We start from the raw sequence: 22,663 nt of genomic DNA, 5'->3' as shown, positions 1-22,663 counted from the left end.
TGGCTGGGCCGTTGGCTCACTGTGTGGACTTGGGCAGATGTTCGCTTTATGCGCTACTTTCTTCATCCGCAAATGGGGATAATGATAGTACCCACCTCACGGGGTTTTCGTGAGAATCGCCTGAGTTGGCAAATGTTTATAAGCCCTTTGAAGTAGGGCCTGCCACATTCCAAGGGCTTCTAAATAAATGTCAGTTGTTGTTGTTGACATGTTGCATCGTCGTGTCTTTCCCTAGGATGACTTACGAAAGGAGGACTTCAGCAGCATGGGTGCTCAGTTATTATACAAAATGATCAAGTCTAAGACCGAGTACCCCTTACATAAAGCTATCAAGGTGGAGCGGGAAGACGTGGTCTTCCTTTATCTAATTGAAATGGATTCGCAGGTACTGTACCTTTTCCCCGATCTGTATTTCATTTGTTTTTCTCTCTAATGCTCCTCATTTCCTTTAATGTCTTTAAATTTTTATTACCATTATTTTTGGTCTTTTTAGGGCCCTACCTGCAGCATGTGGAGGTTCCCAGGCTAGGGGTCTAATCGGAGCTGTAGCTGCCGGCCTACCCCACAGCCGCAGCAATACCAGATCTGAGCTGCACCTGCGACCTACACCACAGCTCACGGCAATGCTGGATCCTTAACCTACTGAGCGAGGTCGGGGATCGAACCCGCAACCTCACGGTTCCTGGTCGGATTTGTTTTCCCGCCGGGACGGGAATTCCACCTTTAATGTCTTGAATGTCCACAGATGACTGCTGGCAGTTTGTTCAAGGCAATCTGAGCTTTTCCTGTCTTGCTTCTCGAAATTCTTCTACCTCTGCGCATTGCCTGCTTCTAAGGACAGTTCCACATTTGTCGGTAGTTGTTACAGCAGTATACCACTTTTAAGTACTAAAAATCTCTTTGAGTTTTTCTTTTCAAACTATAAGAAACCACCACAAATGTAGTGGTAGACAACGCAAATTTATTATCCTATGGTTTTGAAGAATGGGAGTCCAGTAGAGGTGTCACCTTTCTAAAAATTGAGGTGTTGGCCCACTGGGTTCCTTTCTGGAGACTCAAGGGAGGCCTGCACATTTGGGTTGTTGGCAGAATTCAGTTCCTTGTGATTAGAGAACCAGCAACCTCAATCACTGCTACAGAGTGCCTTTCTTTGTGCGAGGCAACGTATTTACCGATCCCGGGGACTAGGACATGGACATCTTCAGGGGCTCTCATTCTGCTCACCACGCTGCCTCTGAAGACCTGCGGTTGCTCTCGAGAGATGGATGCGTCATGAGCTTTTATGCTGGGTGTGCAGGGGAGACGTTACAACTGTGGGGAGGAGTTGGGTGGTTAAGCCGCAGCTGTCAGCTGTTTCCCACCTGAACCTCTGCCCTGGCACGCGTGTTCTGCGGCATTGTCTGCATTTCCCCCGCACACCGCCTTCGTGGTATTTGCACCTGCTCTGTGACCCCTCTTAGTTCTGGGCTCCCTGAAAGGTGTGCATGCTGAAGAGGCCTGAGGGAAGTTTGTGAGTTGAGTCGAGTGTGGGGAGGAAGCAGTGTCACAGGACTAAAAGTTGACATTTGTATGAGATGGTGTCTGAGAGTCGAGGTTGGAGAGATTCAGCTGTATTCTCTACTGGCCGGGTGCTCATGTGCAAACTTCTCTGTGCAGCTGCCCGGGAAACTGAATGAACTGGATCAGAACGGAGATCTTGCTTTAGATCTAGCCCTTTCACGACGCCTGGAGAGTATCGCCAGCACGCTGGTCAGTCACAAAGCTGATGTGGACATGGTGGACAAGAACGGCTGGAGCTTGTTGCATAAAGGAATCCAAAGAGGTAGGAGGAAGCATAGTTTCTCTTTTTCTCTGGGGACAGTTTTACTTATCCAAGTAATTTTTGAAGACGCTCTGACTCCGTTCCACAAATTGCCAAAGGCTTCTTGGGTCTGCACTCGCAGGCCCCATGATGGCACATTTGTGCTTAGGGGGTCAGAGGAGAGGCCGAAGCACTCCTGCCTTACGCCTCGAAGAGGTGGGCTCCTTAGCGGGTCACCAGGACCCCTGAGGAAGGCTCGAAAGATGGTGCTTTCAAAGGAAGCGCCTTTTACTTGTGAGCAGTTGGAGTGGGTGTTTGCTCATTCAGATGTGTCGCTTTCTCCAGGAATTGTGCTAGGAAGACTTTACTTACATCTGTGACTTTACGAGAGGGAAAGTTTCAACACCACAATATTTAAATATATTCTTGCAGTTCCCGTCATGGCTCAGGAGAAACGAATCTGACTAGTGTCCGTGAGGACACAGGTTCAGTTCCTGGCCTCACTCAGTGGGCTAAGGATCCGGTGTTGCCTCGCGCTCTTGTGGTGTGGTGTAGTTTGCAGATGAGGCTTGGATTCTGAGCTGCTGTGGCTGTGGTGTAGGCCGGTGGCTACAGCTCCAATTCCACCCCTAGCTGGGAACCTCCATGTGCTGTGGGTGTGGCCCTAAAAAAAAAGAAAAGAAAAAGAATAGACAAACAAAAAACCCTATTCTTGGATTCAGAGTTTTCACTTTCAGAAGACTAGACTTCTTATCTGTCATGGCAAGTGATAAAGTTTCGTTTTTGTTCTAGAAAAGTGATTTGACATTGTAGCTATAGTTTGAGTACATTGTCATTAGTAGTGGGAAGAGGGAGGTGATAGAATTAAAATCAAAGCATTTTCATCTTAATGAATTCATGTTCCAAGGGAAAAAAAGTACTAGTCTTTTTTTTGTTTTTCCCGTGGACGTCTATAAAGGTAGAGTTCCAGTTTGGAATGAAAGCTTTCAAATGTCTCAAAGCCTTCACTATGTAGAGGTAATGATTTGATTAAAATACTCGCCTTGGCCATTTTTTTGTTTACATGTGGACATCAAAACCGAAATATACTGGTTTCCCCACATCTTTTTTTTTTTTTTTTTTTGTCTTTTCTCCTTTTAGTGCCGCACCCTCGGCATATGGAGGTTCCCAAGCTCTAGGGGTCAAGGTGGAGCTGTAGCCCCTGGCCTACACCACAGCCATAGCAAGACCAGATCCGAGCCTCATCTGCAACCTACACCACAGCTCACAGCCACGCCGGATCCTTAACCCACTGAATGAGGCCAGGGATTAAACCTGCAACCTCATGGTTCCTAGTCAGATTCACGTCCGCTGTGTCACGACGGGAACTCCTCCCCACATCTTAATCATGTATCATCGTCTGGCTGTGCCTTATTATACTGTTATCATCTCTGCCACACTTTGACCGTTCACAGGTGGCTCCTAGTTGGTAGAATGTAGTTACTTCAAATATGGTCCTCTTGCAGCTGTGGCTTTGCCCTTTTTGGGTCAAGCTTTTAATATAAATATCCCTGCAAGCCATGTGTTAGAGTGTTATGCTTGTGCTGGCTGCTGGAGAGGAAAATTTTGTTCATCACTGGGAAGGAAGTCTAGAGTGCGTCAGTGTCAAGAGCAGATGCATTTTTCCCAAGCGCCTCGCCACACTGTGCAAAGCCGCTGGGTGCCGAGCCCTGGGTGTGCGTTCAGGGTGGAGAGTTTCCAGCACATCAGGAATTATTCTTTCCCATACTGCTGAGTGTCTGAGATGTTTATTTTGGAAACAAGAACACTTGTTACTGAAAAAAACAATCTCAGGATTGTGTCTCTTTCCTCTTAGGGACTTAAATTCTCATGTATGATGAAGAAACATCTTTGACGAGTTGCTAAATATTTTGGTGATTGCTTAGTTACGAGAATTGTCAAGAATTGGTGATGCCTTTTTGATGCTTATTTTCAGATGATTTAATCTTGCACTCTAAATTTCTCAGCGGCTGAAAGTGTGTGGGTTGCGGGGTGGGCATGAAAGACTTGATTGCTGCTAACTTGAGGGAGTGTGGCATGGGGTGGAAGACAGAGCACTGGCGTTGGAGCCTGGCTGTACCAGGGTTTGAGTCCTGGCTCATCCCTGTATCCGGTGGCCTTAGACAAGTGACGGAAGCCTTCTTGAGTCTCATTTTTCTCACCTGTAAAGCGGGAATCATTTCTGCGCTGCTGGTTGTGGGGAGAATGAGGGACAGCGCTGGCACCCAGCCCAGGGACCGCCATGTGGCAGGGGCAGCCTCCAGCTCTGACCTTGTCCTGTATTGGATTTCTGTGACCAGCTTTGATTTCTGTAGGAATTTTTCACTTTGCCATCTTCACCTTGAGCTGTCCATCTATTGACCTGCTCAAATGATTAAATTGAGTAATATCCTTAACCTTTTAAGTTCCTTCCGTGTGAAGGTTTTTAATCTACGAGATTTCGGTCTGGTTCTGAACACACTTTGGAATCTATAACCAGAATAGTGGGTGGTCATCCTAATAACGGAGTGTACCGATCAGTTTCTGTGACAGACAAAGGCGGCAGCCAGTGTCCGTGACTGAGTCTACAGGACGTGTGTATGTGGCCCGAGCAAGGCTGTCTTGTCTTACTAGCTAGGTCTGGGCAGGAAGATGAATCCTTGCTTTAAAAAAAAAAAAAAAAAAAAAAACTAGTTCTAGAGTTTCCTGGTGGCACAGTGGGTTAAGGATCTGGCGTTGTCACTGCTGTGGCGGGAGTGTGACCCCTGGCTGGTGAATGTCCACCTCTGGTCCATCTTGTGCTTGTTTTTCTTGATGATCAGCAACATTCAGTGGGTCTGTTTTTGGCCGCAGCACACAGCAGTTGATGTGTGATCTCAGTTCCCAGACCGGAGATTGAGCCCTGGCCACAGCAGTGAGAGCACTGAATCCTAACACCGCACCACCAGGGAACTCCTTCAATCAGTGGGTTTCTCAAGCAGCATGCTCCTGTCTAATTATTTGTAGTAAGCCTGCAGATGCCACCAGCGGGAGTGGCATGAGATGCAGTTTTTATTGAGTAATGAAAATCACTGCCTATTCCTTGAATGAAACATCTGTCAGGAAGCTTCATTGAAAAAAAAGTTGTGTGTGCATTTTTAAGAAATGTTAGCTGAGTTATTAGAATTTTGTGTGTGCGTGTGCGTGTGCATTCTTTAGGGCCACACCCATGGCACATGGAAGTTCCTAGGCTGGGAACTGTGGACACCGCATCTGAGCTATAGCACCAAATTGGAGCTGTAGCCACTGGCCTACGCCACAGCCACAACAACATGGGATCTAAGCTGCGTCTGTGCCCTATACCACAGCTCATGGCAACGCTGGATCCCCGACCCACTGAGCAAGGCCAGGGGTCAGACCCACATCCTTGGGGATACTGGTTGGATCATTTCCTCTGTGCCACAATGGGAAGTCTCAGTAGAAATATTTTCATGTGGACAAGTCATTATAGTAACGCAGCGCCAGTGAATGAGGTGATGGAGTAACTGGAACTATAAGCACCAAATAGTTTTTTGATGGAACTCTTTCTAAAATGTACTAGAGGAGTTCCTGTTGTGGCTCAGTGGTTAACGAATCCGACTAGGAGCCATGAGGTTGTGGATTCGATCCCTGGCCTTGCTCAGTGGGTTAAGGATCCTGCATTGCCATGAGCTGTGGTGTAGGCTGCAGACATGGCTTGGATCCCACGTTGCTGTGACTCTGGCGTAGGCTGGTGGCTACAGCTCCGATTGGACCCCTAGCCTGGGAACCTCCATATGCCGCAGAAGCGGCCCTAGAAATGGCAAAAAGACCAAAAAAAAAAAAAAAAAAAAAAAGTACTAGAGCTTTTCTTATTTACAGAAACTCTTTTTTTTTTTTTTTTTTTTTGTCTTTTCTAGGGCTGCTCCCGTGGCATATGGAGGTTCCCAGGCTAGGGGTCTAATCGGAGATGTAGATGCCGGCCTACACCACAGCCACAGCAACTTGGGACCCAAACCATGTCTTCAACCTACACCACACGTACACCCACTGAGCAAGGCCAGGGATCGAACCCGAAACCTCATGGTTCCTAGTCTGATTCGTTAACCACTGAGCCACGATGGGAATGCCTACAGAAACTTTCTAGGTGATGCTTTTGGCATTTTCTGTTCCCTCATTCTCCTTTTTTGATGTCTGTTGTCTGTTTCCACTAGGTTGTATATCCATGGGCTTTCTTTTAACGTAATGGACTTTGTTTTTTTTTTTTTTTTGTCTTTTGTCTTTTTGTTGTTGTTGCTGTATCTCTTGGGCCGCTTCCGCGGCATATGGAGGTTCCCAGGCTAGGGGTTGAATTGGAGCTGTAGCCACTGGCCTACACCAGAGCCACAGCAACACGGGATCCGAGCCGCGTCTGCAACCTACACCACAGGTCACTGCAACGCTGGATCGTTAACCCACTGAGCAAGGGCAGGGACTGAACCCGCAACCTCATGGTTCCTAGTTGGATTCGTTAACCACTGCGCCACGACGGGAACTCCTTTTTTTTTTTTTTTTTTTAAAGGGCGGCACTTGCAGCATGTGGAGATTCCCAGGCTAGGGGTTGAATCGGAGCTGTAGCCGCTGGCCTACACTACAGCCACAGCAACACTGGATCCTTAACCCACTTGGCGAGGCCAGGGATCGAACCCGCGTCCTCGTGGATACTAGTCAGGTTCATTACTGCTGAGCCATGATGGGACCTCCTCTACGAACATCTTTTGTAAAGAAATCTAAGCTTTGGTCCTTTACAATGATGTTGGTAAAGACAGCGCCTTCCCTTAACCCCCTCCCCCAAGGAAAAAAAAAACAGGGACAGAAGAATGAAAGCATTTCAGAAGGAGCTGGTTAGAGAAGCCTTAAGTTACCAAAGTCATAATTGATTGGAATTAGAGCCAGTCTTTTAAAATAGAATCTAATAGTCTGGACCAGCCAATTCATTTTCTTCCCAAACATTTCCTTGGTGCTTGTTTTGTATAAGACAGTGTGGATACAAACATAAATCAGACATGGACCAATCTGCTTAGTGGCCTTGCCACCTCAATGCCTAAGCTCACATTCCCCAGCAAGATGCTTCCTTGGAAGGAAGAAGAGAGCAGATGGGAGATGTCGAAACTAGATATTTTGAAATTCCATCTCCACCGAAGATCAGATGAAACTCATATTATTCAGATGAAAATGAGCCCAGGAATACAGACAACAGACTTGAGAGCTTTGCCACTCCTGAAATCCCAAGTGCCATCCTGGAAGTTCAGACAGCGGAAGGGTGTTTGAAGAAAATGAAATAATATTGCAAGGCATAAAAGCAAGTTATAAGTGACTGTGTAACAGAAAATCTCATCTGGAAGTTGTGATTCAAAGGAGTGTGGGTCCACAGCACTAAAAGAATGAGGAACTGGAGTTCCCATGGTGCCTCAGCGGAAACGAATCTGACTTGCGTCCATGAGGACGCAGGCTTGATCCCTGGCCTCACTCAGTGGTTAAGGATCTGGCATTCCCAAGAGCTGCAGTGTGGGTTGCAGACACAGCTCAGATCTGGTGTTGCTGTGGTTTTTGGTGTAGGCCGGCAGCTACACATAAAATTTAATCTTTCCTAAGAAAATGAGGCAAGACTAACAAGAGCATCGTAAGATAATTTGACCTCTAGCCTGGGAACCTCCATATGCCGAGGGTGCGGCTCTGGAAAGACAAAAAAAAAAAAAGAAAAAAAAAAAAATGAGGAACCGATGATAGTGTCCTGATGCCAAGCAAAGGACAGGACAGCTCTGGCAGGAGCACCATTGCTGATGATCAGCACAGGGAAGAAGTTCAAGGACCTTCAGCAACCTTGCATTCACCCCAAGACTTGGTGGTCGTAGGACCAGCAAATCAGCCTGGGAGGTTGCTCTGCGTTTTAGGGAACTTTTAGCTGAAGAAGGATGTGATTTGCAAAAAAATTCATCCAGTAGACCTGGGTGGAATAGAGGTCTGCAGAAAGTACCTCTGAATCCCAGCAAAGCTCTTGGGATGACTTAACATACGGACTTTGGCACAGCCACCAAAGCCAGACCATCCAGTTTGCTTTGAGATGCCCATCTGTGAGCTGATCGGTGCACCTGGAGGCCCCTGAGAGAAACACTTTCTTCCACCCAGTTAGGTGGAATGCCTCAAAGCTTGCAGTGTGCACTTAGAAGTGATGGTTTTTCTGTTAAGCTCATTATCTTATGATGTTCTTGTTACTCTTGCCTCATTTTCTTAGGCAAGATTAAATTTTAGGTGAAGTGAGTGTTTTTGTATGTTTTAAATTATAAATGGAACCAAACCTGGAGTTCCCTGGTGGCTCAGCTGGTTAAGGATCTGGTGTTTGCCCCTGCTGTGGCTTGCTGGCTGCTGTGGTGTGGTTTCAGTCCCTGGCCTAGGAACTTCCACATGCTGTGGGCAAAGCCAAAGAACAAAAAATAACTAGAACTAAATCCAAGGAAAATTGAACTTTAAGTAATCTTACAACAAACTTATTTTCTTAGTCCCTATCATCTTCCAAATTAACTTGATCAAGCATATTCTAACTGCTTTTCCACAGGTTTTTTTTTTTGTGTGTGTTTGTGTGTTTGTCTTTTTAGAACCTCACCTGTGGCATATGGAGGTTTCCAGGCTAAGAGTAGAATTGGAGCTGCAACTGCCAGTGTATACCACAGCCACAGCAACCAACTCAGGATCCGAGTTGCCTCTGCAACCTGCACCACAGCTCATGGCAATGCTGGATCCTTAACCCACTGAGCTGGGCCAGGGATCAGTCCCAACTCCCCATGAATACTAGTCGGTTTCGTTGCCACTGAGCTACAGCAGGAACTCCAGTTATTGTCTTAATTTGGTATTTGTAAATAATTTTAGGTAGATTTTTCTACTTGTAATACTGCAAGAGTTAAAGCAATTGAAGGGACTTAGAAGCTTTGTTTTTACAACAAAGTAAATAGTAACGTGCAGATTCTTTGTTAAAAGAGTCAGTTGAAAACCTCTTGTTATGTTAGTATGCAGTGAGGCTGAGAAAGTAAAAGGCATCTTTGTGATAATAATAAATCCGTCACATGGTCTTACCCTGAACAGGAACCTGGCGACAAATACAGCAGGTTGGGAGTAGGTCTTAGGTACAGACTGTGGTCCAGAATGAGAGAGGCAGGTAAATTGTGTTGGGAGGAGTCTTGGAACCCTTTCTGAGAGCTGATGACTGGAAGAGGCCTTTGAAGGGTAGAAGCCTGGTGTACTTAGAATTATGAGGTGATGCAGAAGTGGAGGGTCACGGCAGATGACAGCAAGTCATCAGAAATTGAATTCAAGTATTTAAGTGCAGGATTGCAATGATGAGATATACTCTATCTGCAGTCACTTTTGGGGGGTGGGGGTTGCTTTTTTTTTTTCAGTCCACACCCACTGCATATGGAAGTTCCCAGGCTAGGGGTCCAATCAGAGCTACAGCTGCTGGCATCTGTCACAGCCACAAGGCCAGATCTGAGCCGTGTCTGCAACCTACACCACAGCCCGCAGCAATGTCGGATCCCCGACTCACTGAGCAAGGTCAGGGGTCAGACCCATATGTTAGGACCCATCATGGATCCTAGTTGGATGCCTTTCCGCTGAGCCACAACGGGCACTCCAGACTGGTACCTTTTTGACGCATTGGCCAGAATAGCTTGCCCTGGGCGTTGTCAGATGTGACCATTGCTTCTCCTGTTTCTTTTCAAGGAGATCTCTTCGCTGCCACTTTCCTCATTAAGAACGGGGCCCTTGTCAATGCTGCTACATTGGGTGCCCAGGAGACACCGTTGCACCTTGTAGCTTCGTACAGCTCAGAGAAACACTCTGCAGGTGTGATGTCCGAGATGGCACAGATTGCGGAGGCTCTCCTGCAGGCTGGCGCCAACCCCAACATGCAGGACAGCAAGGGCAGGTAAGCGGTGGAGCAGATCAGCTGCTCTGAGCCCTAGTCCCAGAATGTTGTTTGATGGTGGCACATGGCCGGTAGATGAGGACTGGTCAGTTTGGGGTTATTCAGTCTGAGTTTTATTGAAGTCACAAACATGTGGTTGTTTGTTTGTTTTTATAAACATGTATTTTGCAAATGAGAGAGAGGACTAAGGCCAGAGGCCCTTGGGGGAACCATTCCAACCATTTGCATCCTGGGTAACTGAGGTCCTTGGTTTTAAGCAGTTTCTGTCATTTCCAGAGGGGTCATCAAGTCCAGCTCCTCCAGGGGTTCCTTCTTCCAGCATCCTTGTGAGGGTTACGTGGATACGTTGAAGAGGAGCACGCCATCGCAGAGCGATTTGCTTTATTGCACACCGAGCAGTGAGGTCTCATGGTTGGGAGATTCTCTGGATGAAACCCAACTCTCACAGCTTGCAGATTCCACAGCACATCCCTTTGTGTATTTGACCGCAGTTGTTGTGTTCCTCTTGCCCCTTCCTAGAAATATTTGGTTGAGGATTCCTCGTGGTTTAGAATGTAAGAAAGAGCTGCTTCTCTTTAGGACAACAGCATGGGGGGCATGGAAGGGAGTTAAGCCACCTGAATGATCAACACAGGCCAGACCCACTTTTGTCATGTCCACTCAGTATTTCCTACCTTTAATAATATATACCTCTCGAAGTTCCCGCCGTGGCATGCAGTGGGTAAAGAATTGCTGCAGCCATGGCTCTGATTCATTTCCTGGCCAGGGAACTTCCATATGCCCTGGGTGCAGCCAAAGAAACCAAACAGGAAGAAGAAATAAGAAAGAATGGAAACAGAGATTTGTACGATGGGTGAAGGACCTCAATAAGGCGGATCTCCGTGATCTCAGTGTAATGGGATAATTGCCTTATTTTTCAAAATAACTGCGTCCTCTTTTCTCTTCTGGTGATGCCCTAATTTTTTCCCCCAACTGTAACCATCGCCAGCGTTCTCTACTGCTGAGACCGCTGCCAGCCTGGGAGTCCCTGTGCTCTGCGGGGCAGTCTTCTCGGGGCACGTGAGGGCTAGGCGAGAGCGCTGCAGAGCCGCGAAATGGCTTTGTAATCACTTCTCACCTGTTGCCACTCAGAATATAGCAGAACTGTGGAACGAAAAAAAGTGTTTTCAGAATTATGCAGGCTAGATAGCGAAAAACAGGCATACCTGCGGCAGAAACTACTGTTTTAAAAACACGAGTGAAGGTCAGTATTTCATTGGAGAGTATTTTATTTTATTTTATTATTTTTTATTTTTTATTTTTTTATTTTTTTTGGTCTTTTTGCCACTTCTTGGGCCGCTCCCTCGGCATATAGAGGTTCCCAGGCTAGGGGTCTAATCGGACGGAGCCATAGCCACCGGCCTACGCCAGAGCCACAGCAACGCGGGATCCGAGCCGTGTCTGTAACCTATATCACAGCTCATGGCAACGCCGGATCGTTAACCCACTGAGCAAGGGCAGGGACCGAACCCGCAACCTCATGGTTCCTAGTCGGATTCGTTAACCACTGCGCCACGACAGGAACTCCTGGAGAGTATTTTAGATCTCTTCCTTTTAATGATTTTTGTTCTTTTGGCTACTGAATAAATTGTAACATGTAATCAAATCCTAATGGAAAAAATAAAAATCAGTCAAAGCCAGGAGTTTCCGTCATAGCCCAGCAGTTAACGAACCTGACTAGCATCCGTGAGGACACAGGTCCAATTCCTGGCCTCCATCAGTGTGTTAAGGAGCCGCCATTGCCGTGAGCTGTGGTGTAGGTCACAGATGCAGCTTGGATCCCACGTTGCTGTGGCTGGCGTAGGCCAGTGGCTACAGCTCACATTAGACCCCTAGCCTGGGAACCTCCATATGCTGCAGGTGTGGCCCTAAAAAGACCAAAAAAAAAAAAAAAAAGTCAAATCCAGTTTTATTCTTTGAAACTTGGTCATGGCGTTGGAAAACTGTTTGATGGGGTGAAAGACTTTGTGGCAGAAATGTAGAATTTCTTGTGGATTCTAGTCGCTTCCTGCTGGGCCCGTCCTGAGCTGACGCCTCTTCTTCTTCGTCCTGCAGGACTCCCTTACACTTGTCCATCATGGCCAGGAATGAACACGTCTTCAATCAGTTGCTGCAGTGTAAACAGTACGTAGGGAGACATGGAGAAATGGAAAGCCAGTTGTGAGGGTGGGATTGTGAGTGAAAAATAATGCTTTTAAACCTTCTTTTAGCACTATCAATTTTAAGAAGTAAAAGTAAAAGTACACCGTTTTCGGAGTTCCCACTGTGGTGCAGCAGCATCTCTGGAGCGCTGGGACGCAGGTTCGATCCCTGGCCCAGCACAGTGGGTTAAGGATCTAGTGTTGCCACAGCTGCGGCATAAGTCACAATTGAGGCTTGGATCTGATCCCTGGCCTGGGAACTCCGTATGCCTCAGGGACGGCCCCCAAAAAATGTAACATTCAAAAAGTATAAAGCGAAAGAATGAGCCGTTGACGGTACAGAGTGTCTAGAGATGATGGTGTATGCGGTTCACATTGCTTCCTCATTTCAGACTGGATCTGGAGCTGAAAGACCATGAGGGCAGCACAGCTCTGTGGCTTGCGGTGCAGTACATCACGGTGTCTTCCGACCAGTCCGTGAACCCCTTCGAAGACCTCCCTGTGGTCAACGGGACCTCATTTGATGAAAACAGCTTTGCCGCCAGACTCATTCAGCGTGGCAGCAACACCAATGCGCCTGATACGGTAACAGGTAAAGCGCAGACCCCTGAGAGCTAATGCTCACGTCCGGAGACTCTGCGAAATAGTGTGTCAGCGTTTTTACCAAAAATTTAGAAACTGAATGGCATGCTATTATGAGAATTACTATGAACTTAATTGCAACCATAGTAAAAGGCCTGCTCTTGTGCTTCAAAAACTTAGCCAGTGGAGTTCCTGTTGTGGCTCAGCAGGTTGAGAACCTGCCATAGTATCCATGAGGATGTGGGTTCGATCCCTGGCCTCACTCAGTGGGTTCAGGGTCTGGCCTTGTGGCAAGTTGTGACGTGGGTTGCAGATGTAGCTCGGATCCAGTGTTGCTGTGGCTGTGGTGTAGTCCAGCAGCTACAGCTCTGATTGACCCCTAACCTGGGAACTTCCAGATGCTGTAGGTGTAGCCTTAAAAAAAAAAAAAAAAAATTAGCCAGACTCTAAGTTAAGTCCTTTAAGTGTAAATACTTCTATTTATTTAATGCAGTGAGTTTCGGTCTTGTTGGACTCAGACCTCTTTTGCACTCTTAAAAACTATATGTCAACAAGCTTTTGTTTCAGTGAGTATCTTTGATATTTATCATATTAGAAATTAAAACTGAGAATAAGATGTATAATGACAACAAACCATTTTAGGTTCACATAAAACATTTTTCTTTTCTTTTCTTTTTGTCTTTTTAGAGCTGTACCCACAGCACATGGAGGTTCCCAGGCTAGGGGTCGAATTGGGGCTGTAGCTGCTGGTCTATACCTCAGCCACAGCAACACCAGATCCAAGTCATGTCTGCAACTTACACCACAGTTCACGCAACTCGATCCTTAATCCACTGAGTGAGGCCAGGGATCAAACCACCATCCTCTTGGTTACTAGTCAGATTCATTATCGCTTAGCCACAATGGGAACTCCTTATGAAGATTAATTTTCAAAACATAATTTAGGGAGTTCCCGTCGTGGCGCAGTGGTTAACGAATCCGACTAGGAACCATGAGGTCGCGGGTTCGGTCCCTGCCCTTGCTTGGTGGGTTAACGATCTGGCGTTGCCGTGAGCTGTGGTGTAGGTTGCAGACTCAGCTCGGATCCCTTGTTGCTGTGGCTCTGGTGCAGGCCGGGGGCTGCAGCTCCGATTCGACCCCTAGCCTGGGAACCTCCATATGTCGTGGGAGCGGCCCAAAGAAATAACAAAAAAGACCAAAAAAAAACCCCGAAAAACATAATTTAGTTGGCAGAGTGACTGGTTTCTGAGCTATGCATTATATTCCGTCTTTCGAGATGTGTTGTTTTGGTTAAAGAAAACACACCTCACACAGATACGTGGAAGGAAAAGGGAGGAGGAGGGAGGTGTATTTCATTTCATTTCATTTCATTTTTGCTTTTTAGAGCTGCATGTTCAGCACATGGAAGTTCCCAGGCTAGGGGTCGAATTGGAACTGCAGCGCCTGCCTGCATCACAACCACAATGCAGGATCCGAGCGACCTACACCACAGCTCATGGCAATGCAGCATCCTTAACCCACTGAGCGAGGCCAGGGGTCAGTTGAACCCACATCCTCATCCACACTAGTCGGGTTCGTTACTGCTGAGTGACAACTGGACCTCCAGGAGGCGTCTTTAAGAGCCTTTTCACATAATTGTGGTTATGTTTCTTTGATGCTATAGCTAGCAAAATTTATCAAGGGGTAATTTCTTTAAGATTAGTTGCAGTGTGGAAGCTGAAAGTATTTCAATGAACTTTTTTTTTTTTTTTTTGTCTTTTTGCCATTTTTTGGGCCACTCCCGTGGCATATGGAGGTTCCCAGGCTAGGGGTCGAATCGGAGCTGTAGCCACCGGCCTACACCAGAGCCACAGCAATGTGGGATCCAAGCCGCGTCTGCACCCTACACCACAGCTCACGGCAACGCCGGATCATTAACCCACTAAGCAAGGGCAGGGACTGAACCCGCAACCTCATGGTTCCTAGTCGGATTCGTTAACCACTGCGCCACGACGGGAACTCCTCAGTGAACTTTTTGTATTCTGTCACTAAAATTCATTGTCTGGAGTTCCCGTCATAGTAACGAGCCCGACTAGTATGCATGTGGATGCAGGTTCGATCCCTGGCCTTGTGCAGTGGGTTAAGGATGGGGCCTTGCTGTGAGCTGTGGTATAGGTCGCAGACATGGCTCAGATCCCATGTTGCTGTGGCTGCTGTGAAAGTGCCGAATCCTAACCACTGTACCCCCAGGGAACTTTCAATAATTAACTTTAAATAAAGGTCAAATGTAATCACCTTTTGGGTGACATAAAAGCTAAAGGCAGCACTGCTGCAAGACAGGAAGTGTAGGGAAAACTGTGTTTTAGACTAAAGATCTCTGGAAATGAGGTTGTTACTAAATTGTTTTTAATTCATAAATGTATGTTGTTTTTTGGCCGTACTTTAACTGTGGGATGCATGTAGCATTCTCTGTTCATTATGCTGTTCAAATCTTATTCATTAACCTTTGGATTCCTTAATATATCAGTTTCTGGGAGGTGTATTGATAAGGTTCATGGTGATCATGGATTGGCCCATTTTTCTTACCAGTTTTGTCAGTTTTACATTATGTATTTTGACTTGTTTTTTTTTTTTTTTTTTTTTGCTGCACTTGGGAGCATACAGAAGTTTCCAGGCCAAGGACTGAATGCCACAACAGTGACCCAAGCCACAGTGGTAACAACGCCAGATCCTTAACCTCTAGGCCATCAGGGAACTCCTATATTTTGAGTGTTTTGTTTGTTTTGTTTTTTTGTCTTTTTAGGGCCACACCTGCAGTGCATGGAAGTTCCCAGCCCAGGGGTGGAATCAGAGCTGTAGCCACCGGCCTACACCACAGCCACACCAACACGGGATCCAAGCTGTGTCTGCAACCTACACCACAGCTCATGGCAGCGATGGATCCTTAACCCAGAGATTGAAGCCAGGGATCGAACCTGCATCCTCATGGATACTAGTCAGATTCATTTCTGCTGAGCCACAACGGAAACTCCTATATTTTTAGGGTTTTTTTTGTTTGTTTGTTTGTTTGTTTTTTTTTTTTTTTTTTTTTTGTCTTTTTGCTATTTCTTGGGCTGCTCCCGTGGCATATGGAGGTTCCCAGGCTAGGGGTCCAGTCAGAGCTGTGGCCATCGGCCTACACCAGAGCCGCAGCAACGTGGGATCCGAGCCCCATCTGCAACCTACACTGCATGTAGCTCACGGCAACGCCGGATGGTTAACCCGCTGAGCAAGGGAAGGGACCGAACCCGCAACCTCGTGGTGTCTAGTCGGATTCGTTAACCACCAAGCCACGACAGGAACTCCTATAGTTTGAGTTTTAACCCAAGTTTAGGGTTATTTTCCTTGTACCAGTTTTCAAGTAACATGTAAAATAACCTTAGTCCTCTGTTTTCAACATGTCAGTAATGTTTTAGCACTTGGAGGTTTTCTGTGTTCTGTGGGAAGGTACATGATTTAGGTCTTTTGTACACCAGGATGACCACACCAAAATAGAACTCCTTTTTTTTTTTTGTTGTTGTTTTTTTTTTTTTTTTTTGGCTTTTTAGGGCCACGCTTATGGCATATGGGAGTTCTCCCGCTAGGTCAGGGAATCAGACCCGCATCCTCATGGATACTAGTCAGGTTCATTGCCATTGAGCCACGATGGGAACTCCCCCCAAATAGAACTCTTAATAGGAGTCTCTGAGTTCGAATGACTCTCACCTCGGCATGGAATTGCTTTCTCTGAGGGAAAAGGTAAAGAATGGCATGGAAACAAACAGTGCTTTGTCCCATTGCTTTACTTTGCTTTTTAGTCCTGTGATTTAATTTAATTTGAATTTTCAAACGGCATAGCGGTAGAACATGGGATTTTGTGTTTACTAGAAATAGAAAACACTGCTCTGGGGTAACACCCTTTCAAGAAGAGAAAAAAAAATTTTTTTTTTCTTTTTAAGATTTTTATTTTTAAAAGAGCGACAGTGCTAAACTAAGCACAACATTTCTAAGCCAAGAACAAACATGTTTAAAGCCCTAGGAGTAAAACTGAAACATAAGGGGCATTTTTCTGGTAGAACTTTAGCTCATAACGTCTTCCAAATGGTCATCTAGCCCAGAGATTCTCAGAGTGGACGGTCCAGCCCTCACCCCCAACATTTGGCCACATTGGTGGACATTTTTGATTGTCATCGTAAGGCTGGCGGTGCCGCTGGCGTCTAGTGGGCAGAAGCCAGGGATGCTGGCGAATACGGTACCTGTGCAGGACAAGGAGCTTAGAGCAGAGAATTGTCTGGCCCCGAATGTCAGTAGCACTGCTGTTGAGAAGTCGCTTTCTGACCAACCCAGGAGCGGAGACAGGACTTCCCTCTGGGCCTGGGCGGTGGCTGGTGGCAGCCCCAGGCAGGAGTGAATGTCTCCTGACTGCCAGGCCCCGGCTCAGCCTCGCCTCGTCTCCACGTCCACACACACAGAGTGCCTATGTGGACTCAGATCCTGCCTCCCCGCTTCTGGTGTGGGCTCGCCAGCATGAAAGGCGGCGGGGAGGGGGAGCAGGGTGTGCACAGTGTGAAATTTGACCTCATTTCAGTGCCAATGGCAGAGCGAATATGCCCACTTTCTCGTAGGAAATTGCCTACTCCAGCGGGCGGCTGAAGCAGGAAATGAGGCAGCAGCTCTTTTCCTGGCAACCAGTGGTGCCCACGTTAACCACAGAAACAAATGGGTAAGTGTGACCGGGCAGCCAAGTGAAGTGGTTTGGGTCTTCGGAAGGAATGGCAGCGGTGGATGGGTGGGACAGACTAGAGCCCACATGGTCTACCCGCTGTTCCTGCTCTGATACCCTTCAGAGCAAGACTGGGTGCAGACCTAACGGTGTGGAGGCGCAGAGGAGACTCGAAAGCAGATGAGAATGACACTAGAGAGGGGTCTGGCCTGCTGCTTTGAGGTGTTTGGACTTTATCCTGTGGCAAGAGAAACAGACAAGCAGTGTGATCATGTCAGAGGTGTGAAAGCTTTCTGGAACAGCCGGCGACGTAGCTGTGCCATTGCGGTATAGACTGGAGCCAGGTAGCGATTGTGTAGACAGGCAATGACTTGTCCTGACTTCTGATCCTGGATTTGGACCCAGGGGGCTGGCTTTTCAGAAGAATTGAAGAATTACAGTCAATGGGACATATCTCTGTGGCTCTCTTGGAAGCAAGGGCAGGAGAGGTGCTCAGACGGGTGTGTTAGACTGAGAAGAGGAGAACCGGCCGGGGGTGCGGCGGGGTGGCGGGGGGTGGGGGGGACTGCCGGCAGAGAGGGCATCCCATTGCCATTGTTGAACTCCTTTGTAAACCCTCAGGCAGGGATTTCCTGAGTTAATGGGGTAGTTGGATGTCAAAGCAGGGCTGGGCATCTGAGCGCCCCTGCTTGTAGATCCTGGTAGAGGTCACGGGGTAGGTGCCCACACCCAGGCAGGCTGTGGGGGAGAAGGGCTGCAGCAGAAGGCAGCCCCCCAGAGCAGGCTCCCCCGCCTCGGTGGGGAGCGGAGGGGTGGGAAGGAGGTACGGGGGAAAGGGAGGGAAAGAGCCAAATCCTTATCACACAGTGAAGGCGCAGGGACCCCTGGACCCAGAGAATCAAGAGGCGGCCTTAAAAACAAGTTAGACGTGTGTAGATTACAAAACCCAGCTCAGCAAGTTCAAAGTGGTTCCCCTGGGGAAGGAGAATTTTTGGGGAAAAGGAGGTAGGATCTGGCTATTTTTCACAGCAAGCCTTGTGGGTGTGAAAGAATCCTTGGACTCTTTAAACAATGAGGATATGTAGCTTCTGTAGGAGCCGATGCAAAGCCGCGGGTTCAGGTTGTTTAGGTAAAAGCATTCCTTTGTGTGTGTGTGTGTGTACAGAAAATGGATTAACATATATGTACATATATGTATATGTTTTTCTGTGAATGTTCTGTCGCTGGAAACATGAAACTGGTAATAATGGTTCCTTCAGGAGAGGATAACTGGGGGTGGGGGCAACGCAAGAGAGAAACTGCCTTCTCACTGTATGTTCTGGTGCCTTTGAATATTGAGTGAAGTACGTATATCACCAATTTTTTTTTTTTTTTTTTTTTTTTTTTGGCTTTTTATGGCATATGGAGGTTTCCAGGCTAGGGCTCCAGCCTACACCACAGCCACAGCAGCTCAGGATCCAAGCCTCATCTGAGACCTATACCGAAGCTCACGGCAGCACTGGATCCTTAACCCCCTGAGCAAGGCCAGGAATCTAACCTGCATCCTCATGGTTGCTGGTCAGATTCGTTTCCACTGAGCCACAATGGGAACTCTAATATATCACCAATTTAAAAGGTTTTTAATTTTAAAAACCAGGGGAAGGAGACCTTGATCAGAGTTCAGGACGAGGTTGATGCTGGCTGGTCAGAGGTGTGCCAGTGAGGGTGACTTAGAGTATTGCTTGTCTCAGGGGCTGTGAGTGGGAGGCCTCTCTGGTTTCCACAGTGTTTATCTTAGTGATACTTGGAGGTCGTCTGTTGTTGCTTAATTATAGTCATATATATATATATATATTTTTTTTTAAATTATTCGCTTTTTACTTTTTCATGGCCACATCCACAGCATGTGAAAATTCCAGGTTCTCTCTCTCTTTTTTTTTTTTTTTTTTGGTCTTTTGTCTTCTTAGGGCTGCACCCGGGGCATATGGAGGTTCCCAGGCTGGGGGTCCAATCGGAGCTGTAGCTGCCGGCCTTCACCACAGCCACAGCAACGCCAGTTCCAAGCCGCGTCTGCGACCTACACCACAGCTCATGGCAACACTGCATCCTTAACCGACTGAGCAAGGCCAGGGATGGAACCCGCAACCTCAGGGTTCCTAGTCGGATTCGTTTCTGATGTGCCACGACAGGAACTCCAAAATGCCCAGGTCCTTTAACTCTCTTCGTCTGGCCCAGGATGTGACCCTTCACCTCCACAGGAACCCTTGTCCCTGCAGCCAGATTCATAACCCATCACTCCACAGCAGGAACTCCCCTATATTATTTTATAATAAGCAAAATAATGATAAAAACAACGAGAAGAGTGGAAACGCAGATGAGGAGCCAGGGCGTTTGGAGGGCGCCTGGGAGGACGTTGGAGGAACGAGGGGGAGGAGAGGACACTGAGGAGGGGACACAAGTCATGCAGCTGGGACGGGATGAGCCAAGGGCTGTGCCTGGCGCCGGGGACCCGCGTTTCGGCACATGGGCTGGCCTCCTCGCTGGGTGAAGGGAGCGCCCAGCCTCGGAGCACGCTGACGGGGCCGTCTGTTTCTGTCCAGGGAGAAACGCCGTTGCACACGGCCTGTCGGCACGGCCTGGCCAACCTCACCGCAGAGCTCCTGCAGCAGGGGGCCAACCCAAACCTGCAGACGGAGGAGGCCCTGCCTTCGCCGAAGGAGGCTGCCTCCCTGTCCGGCTCGGCGGACAGCAGCGTCTCCCAGCAGACGCCGCTGCACATGGCCATCGCCTACAATCACCCCGATGTGGTGTCCATCATCCTGGAGCAGAAGGGTAGGTGGCTGGGAATTACTGCCGTCACTGTGACCTTGGCACAGGGGTCGCGAGTAGTTCACCCCCCAAGATCCTTTGAGGTTAAACCAGACACGCTGCGCCCCGGCCCCTGGGTTTCCGTGCGTACATTTTCAGGATGGGGCCTGCCCGTCTCCCTGGTTGGGTGAAAGTGTGAGACCCTCTGACTCCTCTCTTATTTGGGGGTGTCTTTCCCGGGCCACTTCCGTGCAGGTCAGGCAGAGCTTTGCCTTGGCCTGAGCACTGCCTTTGAGATTGAGAACTCTGCTGGTCTTCCTGTGGCCAGTCAGTCCTCTCATCTGCCCATGAGCCCCCCACCCCGGGCGGGTGGACCCTGAGAGGAGCTGGAAAGAGGGGCCATGGGAGGCCCCTGCCACGCAGAAGGCCCATTGCCCTCAGAAAGCCATCTTCCAGTTTTTCGCTCTTCTGCCTTGAAATTTGTCTTGCTCTTGCCTGCGTCCTTGTAAACGCCGGCATTTGTTAGCATTGTGCCTGTGGCAGGAAGTGGGGCGTCAGGTAGGATGTGCCTCTTCTTAGTCCCTGGGGGCTGTGAGCGGGGAGGACCTCGGTGTTAGTAAAGCATCACCGGCACTTTGTTCTCACCCTCCTCGGTGATCAGGTGATTCTCCCTAGTTTCCATCGAAGAATCTGTTTCCCTTTTGGGAACATTCGGTGTTGTAACCTTTCCCAACATTCATCTCCTCATAAGCTTTGCTCCAGACCCTCAAACGTCTGGGCTCCCACTCCCCACAGGATTTACCAGTTCCCCTTGTATAGAAACGGTCAGTCAGTTTGAGACAGAGCTCCTGTTCTCCCGACTACTTAAAACACGATCGTGGGATGGTGAAATCCAGTGCTCTCTCCTTTGAAAAATTTTAGCTAATGCTCTTCATGCCACCAACAACTTGCAAATTATTCCGGACTTCAGCCTCAAGGATTCCCGGGACCAAACTGTGCTGGGCCTGGCCTTGTGGACTGGTGAGGCTTGTTGACGTCGGCAGACAGAGGGCGGGTGTGGGAGGGAGGTGGAAGGGTTGGAGCCAGTCATTGGTTGTAAAATTACTTTCTGTTTGGGTTAAGCCCGTAACAGCCAGTGGGAAGCTGCTGGCCTTGGGAAGTGGAGCCGGTGTGTGTGTGGTAAGAGGTTGAGGGAGCGGGGGAGGCTGAGAGCGCGACCATCGGGGCTCGTTTATTTTGCAGGCATGCACACGATCGCGGCCCAGCTGCTGGGCTCTGGGGCTTGCATCAACGACACCATGTCGGACGGGCAGACCTTGCTGCACATGGCCATGCAGCGGCAGGACAGCAAGAGCGCGCTCTTCCTCCTGGAGCACCAGGCGGACATAAACATCAGGTGGGCTGGGGCAGCACTCCGCCACACGCCAGCTCACGGTTAATTGAGATGGTTCAGGAGCGGAGCCTTGCTTGTAGAAAATATTTTTGGGAGTTCCCACTGTGACACAACAGGAGAGACAGTGTCCCTGCAGTGCCAGGCTGCAGGTTCGATCCTTGGCCCAGGACAGTGGGTTCAAGGATCCAGCATTGCCGCAGCATAGGTTGCAAGTGTGGCTCAGATCTAATCCCTGGCATGGGAACTCCATAGGCTGAGGGGTGGCCAAAAAAGAAAAGAGAAGTTTTTTTGTTCCTTGTTAAATAAAGGAGGGAAACAATGCAAATGTACCAATATTGTGTTAAAACTAAATGTGATCATAGACACAGAAGGGGAATTGCACTTGTTCGACCCTTTCAAGAACAGGGCACAATTGGACTTCCCGTGCAGCTCGCAGCAAAAATAGGGCACAATATTGTATAAATCTCATTAAAATGGACAATCCAGAATCAATTTTTTTTTTAAGTATAAACTTCAGCTGTAGTGAAGTACCTCACAAATGAACTATCAGAAGTCTTGAGGGGGGAAATACACAGTTACATTTTTTTTTTTTTTTGGTCTTTTATTTTAGGGCTTCACTGGTGGCATATGGAAGTTCGAAGGTCGGGGTCAAATCGGAGCTACATCCACAGCCTTCCCCCTCAGTTCATGGCAACGCCGGATCCTTAACCCACTGAGAGAGGCCAGGAATTGAACTTGCATCCTCATGGATGCTAGTGGGGTTTGTTAACACTGAGCCATGATGGGAACTCCTTATGTTTTTATTGTTTTTGTTTTTTCAAAGAAATTTGTCTTTTGTCTCTAATGTCAAGTGACCTGGAATGACTAAGTGGATGAAAAAAGTGTTTTCTCAAGTGGGTAGTTGAGGTGGCATTTTTCTTTCTTTTTTTTTTTTTTTTTTTTTTGGTCTTTTTAGGGCTGCACCTGTGGCATAGGGAGGTTCCCAGGTTAGGGGTGGAGTCAGAGCTGTAGCTGCTGGCCTTTGCCATGGCCACAGCAATGTGGGATCCAAGCTATGTCTGCGACCTGCACCACAGCTCATGGCAATGCTGGATCCTTAACCCATTGAATGAGGCTAGGGATCGAACCCGAATCCTCATGGATGCTAGTTGGGTTCATTAACTGTTGAGCCACTGCGGGACCTCTGAGGCGACATTTTATTCAGATACTGTTAAAAGCAGCTGTA

General features: G+C 48.0%; 1 protein-coding gene across 10 annotated transcripts in view; it reads left to right on the top strand.

Annotated features, from left to right (window-relative positions):
• The window catches only part of ANKFY1 (ankyrin repeat and FYVE domain containing 1), an 88,930-nt gene that overhangs the window by 43,441 nt on the left and 22,826 nt on the right, over positions 1-22,663 (top strand). For all 10 annotated transcript variants that reach the window (XR_014821498.1, XR_014821497.1, XR_002337325.2 and 7 more), the window contains 9 exons: positions 236-385; positions 1,657-1,822; positions 9,572-9,776; positions 11,871-11,939; positions 12,349-12,548; positions 17,161-17,258; positions 19,838-20,069; positions 20,967-21,065; positions 21,288-21,441. Coding sequence is in view for 4 of the 10 variants with exons in the window: in XM_021067694.2 (XP_020923353.1) it covers positions 236-385; positions 1,657-1,822; positions 9,572-9,776; positions 11,871-11,939; positions 12,349-12,548; positions 17,161-17,258; positions 19,838-20,069; positions 20,967-21,065; positions 21,288-21,441 (1,373 nt within the window). In the remaining 6 variants the exon portion in view is untranslated. The remainder of the gene's footprint in view (positions 1-235; positions 386-1,656; positions 1,823-9,571; positions 9,777-11,870; positions 11,940-12,348; positions 12,549-17,160; positions 17,259-19,837; positions 20,070-20,966; positions 21,066-21,287; positions 21,442-22,663) is intronic.

Source organism: Sus scrofa, chromosome 12 (assembly GCF_054392235.1).
Source record: "Sus scrofa isolate SSC_HxYL_T2T_F1_AM1 chromosome 12, Sscrofa_HxYL_maternal_Yorkshire_Landrace_v2.0, whole genome shotgun sequence".
NCBI classification, from domain to species: domain Eukaryota; kingdom Metazoa; phylum Chordata; class Mammalia; order Artiodactyla; family Suidae; genus Sus; species Sus scrofa.
The sequence above is the reverse complement of the archived record's forward strand: the minus strand, read 5'-3'. Positions and strand labels throughout refer to the sequence as shown.